General features: G+C 44.1%; 1 protein-coding gene across 1 annotated transcript; it reads left to right on the top strand.

Moving 5' to 3' along the window:
- Positions 1-1,966: 1,966 nt before the first annotated feature.
- Paics (PAICS bifunctional enzyme) lies at positions 1,967-4,393 on the top strand. The gene is made up of 5 exons (XM_001354871.3): positions 1,967-2,252; positions 2,312-2,515; positions 2,592-2,736; positions 3,213-3,325; positions 3,399-4,393. The coding sequence occupies exons 1-5, from the start codon at positions 2,237-2,239 to the stop codon at positions 4,199-4,201; spliced, it is 1,281 nt and encodes a 426-aa protein (XP_001354907.2). The 5' UTR covers positions 1,967-2,236; the 3' UTR covers positions 4,202-4,393.
- The last annotated feature ends 207 nt before the right edge of the window (positions 4,394-4,600 follow it).

The following is a 4,600-nucleotide window of genomic DNA, read 5'->3' as shown; positions in this document are numbered from 1 at the left end:
TATGATAGGTGATGAGTATATTATCTCTATCCTGATACCTATTCTTGGTCTCTGCAAGAAGAAAATAAGCTTTAAAATATCGTTGAAATATTGAAAATAATATTAAAATATATTGAAAATAAATTGTTTTTGCCTTGGATGACAAACATGTTCAAAACTCTATAACATCCATTTCCCCCAGGGTATGTGTTGTGCACCGGTTATTACAGATTCTACCCGATTCAAATAAATACCAAAATATACGGTCTCATTTAAAAAATAACGAATAACGCAGTTCGCCTCATATGGTCAATACAATAGATACAAACAATAAATTGTTATTCAGCCATTTGTAGCACTGGAAAATGCTAGAAAATACTATGAAAAGAGTACAAATATCCAAGGTGTGTGAGCTGGACGTGGTGTCTAAGCTGGCGAGCAGTTGAGTGTGGCCGCGGATTTATTGATACGGTCTGACCCTCAAAAATATACCGAAATATTCCGTTTCATTTTCAAAATATACCGTAAATATACCAATGAACCAAACCCACTTAGACCAACCATTTAAATAGGGTAGCACCTTTAGTTAAGCCGCGTAAAATAATTTGAAAATGAAAATGAATCAATTTCCTACACGATTGGCTAATTTTGGGAACTCTATTTCTTAAATTTCATTTTTTTTAAATGAAACGTAAGTAAGCATGAAATGTTCATCATTTGAACACTTGTTTCTTGCCAACATTTGTATACCCCATTTCCATTAATTAATATTACAATTATGCTTTGACATTTCTCAGAATGAATTGTTTTTAACCTATTCATGCATTTCTTATTTTCCGTATATATCCATATCTCGACCGCGAAATCGCAAAAATCTCCTCAATTCTATAGGGTATGTATTCACAATTTTGCTCATTCCGTGCCTATGTTCCAGCTGATCTAGCTTTCTGTGATAACATATGCAATTGCAATATCTCTGTCAATTGGAAAGGAAGGAAGTGATACTCGACCATTATAAAAAAGACTGTTAAATATATAAATAAAATATAAAATAAATAAAATATTCATAAAAATGAATTGAGGCCTGGAATATACCATTATATACCGTTATACCGTAAAAATACCTTCAACTAAATTTTAACGTCAAAACATACCGGTCATATATACGTCATATATACGGTCTGACAATTCTCTAAGAATCGGCGCGAAGTTTAAAATTCTGCACAAAAACAAAACATTTACCTGTAATCTGGAAGTTTTTATGATAAAGCCTACTATGAGACTATATAGGCGTGCGACTTTCTCCTTTTCCTTCTGCAAGCCCAAAAGATTATTCGTTTTAAAAAAACATTGGCACAATTTCAAGATTTCTGTTCGATTGCTAATTTTTTCCATTGCACTTGGTAACCGATCCACAATCCTGATTACGTCCCGATCACATATGGCCTGCGGAAACCGTGTCGAAGGAAAATTTGATTTTTATGAAGGAAAAAGGCGAAACAAAAATATTTTTGTTTACCTACCATATGACAGGCTAACGAAGTGATGACGCGCCCATTATCGCCGATTGATCTGTGCGGAGTGGCTGGAACGACGTACGTTAGCCTGAAATGACCGCCAGTCTGGAGGGTAGCGTGCTGAAAACTAAAGCATATCTGAACTTGATTCGAATATGGAATACCTTGCTTGGAAGCTGGGTAGCTAGAAAAAAGGGATTTGAAAAGTGTAAGGAATCTGCCGCAGCGCGACTCCCAGCTCAGCCGGAAAGCGACGCATATATTTCTCTCGCTCTCACTGCATGCATTTCCCATAAGTCTATCTCTGTTTTTTTCAATTAGTGAGTTAGCAAAGGGTAATGTCATTAGCAAATCAGCCAAAAGCGTCTATCGACTGTAGGGTATCTAAAAACCCGTTGCCATGCCTACGCTTCGCACGCATGCACACACACACACGCACACTGTCTCTGAAATATGACAGTGTGTGGGTAGGATGCGAGCGATAACCAATTTTTATTAATTTTTGTTGTTTCTTTTTTTGTTATTATAAAGTCGTCGAAACTGTTCTGTCGGCGCACATTTCGCTTTGAGACCTAAAGCGGAGCAGAACAGGAACGAGGGAGACAGAGAGAGATTGAGAAGCACACGCGAATATCAAGCACAAAGCGAAGCGCGCAACACGTGAAAATAGTGAAAGAGAAGGAACATCAGAAACAAATTGAATTTAATTCGTATTTATCAGAAAATTAGAAGCAAGAACGATGACAACTACATCCAGTAAGTAAAAGAAAGTAAATATATGTATCCCTATCAAACGCTATCCATCGGTCCCGCAGTTGAGGGCTACAAGCTTGGCAAGGTTCTGATCGAGGGGAAGACCAAGCAGGTGTACGACCTGCCCGAGCATCCCGGACTGTGCCTGCTGCTGAGCAAGGATCGCATCACTGCCGGCGATGGTGTCAAGGCGCATGATTTGGCCGGCAAGGCGGAGATCTCGAACACCACCAACGGCCAGGTCTTTCGCCTGCTCAACGAGGCTGGTGAGTCGTCAACCGCAGCTTGGTTTTGTGTATGGTGTGTTGTGGAACTTATGTGGAACATTCGAAAATTCAATAGGTATACGCACTGCCTATGTGAAGCATTGCGGGGCGAAGGCCTTTATTGCCCGCAAATGCGAGATGATACCCATCGAGTGGGTAACTCGACGCCTGGCCACTGGATCGTTCCTCAAGCGCAATGTCGGCGTGCCGGAGGGCTACAGGTTAGTGGCATTCATGCCGAGGTTATCGGCGCCTTCGATCCCATCCCGCCGCATATCAACCAACGTTGACGTTTCACGCTGCTGCGGTAAACAAATTTAACTGCAATCGATGCACTGCACTGCCCTGCACCGCACTGCTCGCGAGGTCAACGACAGTTCCGATAAGCATCTCCCATCCATCCCCTCATCTCGAATAACATTCAAAAGTCATCGGAGGCAAGCCGAAAACCATTCCGTATGCAATCCGTTTTTATGTTTCGTCAGAGAATCTCGTTTTCAAATTTAACGCAAAGGAAAAGGCCTTACAAAATGGTTATGGTTATGGCATGCAATGCAGTATCAAAGCCCCCTAGTTCTGGAATTGATTTGAAATACTGCCAATGTTAAATCCATTTAGTCTATAGTTTAGCCCCATTCTAATCGATTAGTCAGTTTGTTTAGTCTGAATATACTATCATATCTATTTTATCCGCTAGATTCTCACCACCCAAACAGGAGACCTTCTTCAAGGATGACGCCAACCACGATCCCCAGTGGAGCGAGGAGCAGATAATCTCGGCCAAATTCGAGCTCAATGGCCTGCCAATTGGTAAGCACACTTTAAGCAAACATCGCATCGAACCCACCCGTTCACAGACGTAACTTACTTACTGAATCGCTAGGCCAGGACGAGGTGGACATTATGCGGCGGACGACTCTGCTGGTTTTCGAGATACTGGAGCGGGCCTGGCAGACAAAGAACTGTGCGCTGATCGACATGAAGGTGGAGTTCGGCATCGATGCCGATGGCAACATTGTGCTGGCCGACATTATAGACTCGGACTCGTGGCGCCTCTGGCCGTCGGGCGACAAGCGCCTGATGGTCGATAAGCAGGTGTACCGCAACCTCACATCGGTCACGTCCAGTGACCTCGACACGGTTAAGCGCAACTTTATCTGGGTGTCGGAGCAGCTGGCGGATATTGTGCCGCGCAAGGACCACCTGGTGGTGGTGCTCATGGGCAGCGCCTCGGACACCTCGCACAGCGAGAAGATCGCCACCAGCTGCCGCTTTTTGGGCCTCAACGTAGAGCTGCGCGTCAGCTCAGCCCACAAGGGACCGGAAGAGACGCTTCGCATCGTCCGCGAGTACGAGTCGGTGATGAACAACCTTATCTTTGTGGCCGTAGCCGGACGCTCCAATGGACTGGGCCCGGTGGTATCGGGCAGCACCAACTATCCGGTGATCAACTGCCCGCCCGTCAAGTCCGACAACATGCAGGTCGATGTCTGGTCCAGCCTGAATCTGCCCTCGGGCCTCGGCTGTGCCACCGTTCTCTATCCGGAGGCGGCGGCCCTACATGCCGCCACCATTCTGGGCCTGGGCAACTTCATGATCTGGTCCAGACTACGGGTCAAGGGCCTCAATAACTTCATCACCCTCAAGAAGGCCGACAAGGAGCTGCGCGGCGTTCGCAGTGCCTAAGTTTCGCCAGTGAACTTCTACTACATTCCCACTCCTTTACCCCCTTCGTTTGCATTTTTTTGAATCTTTTTGTTTGGATTATACTCGTTTCTTACTTTTCTAGTGTTAAGCATAGCATGACTCGAGCTAGGGATACCCTGTGTAGTCGAAGGGTATCAAGAACTAATAAATAATACAAAAATTACAACAAACCATCCGCGAAGATTAGCAATACTAAGTAGGGGAATCTACTCTATGGATATACAAATAATTATAACATCTAGAGGTAACGTTTCCGCATCAAATAGCCATTTCCTTTGACTGTCAGGTATCTTGATGTTGAGGCACGTGAGCCTCTATTGATGCCCGGAGACCATGAGCAGCAGATGACACAATAAGAAAATAGAGACGCGCAGGCAC

Source organism: Drosophila pseudoobscura, chromosome X (assembly GCF_009870125.1).
Source record: "Drosophila pseudoobscura strain MV-25-SWS-2005 chromosome X, UCI_Dpse_MV25, whole genome shotgun sequence".
In the NCBI taxonomy this organism is placed as follows: domain Eukaryota; kingdom Metazoa; phylum Arthropoda; class Insecta; order Diptera; family Drosophilidae; genus Drosophila; species Drosophila pseudoobscura.
This window is presented reverse-complemented; position numbering and strand designations above follow the sequence as displayed.

Coding starts and splice junctions, on each gene's coding strand:
- Paics (XM_001354871.3), top strand. Junction 2,516..2,591: donor TCGCCTGCTCAACGAGGCTG/GTGAGTCGTCAA, acceptor AAAATTCAATAG/GTATACGCACTGCCTATGTG. Junction 3,326..3,398: donor GCTCAATGGCCTGCCAATTG/GTAAGCACACTT, acceptor CTGAATCGCTAG/GCCAGGACGAGGTGGACATT.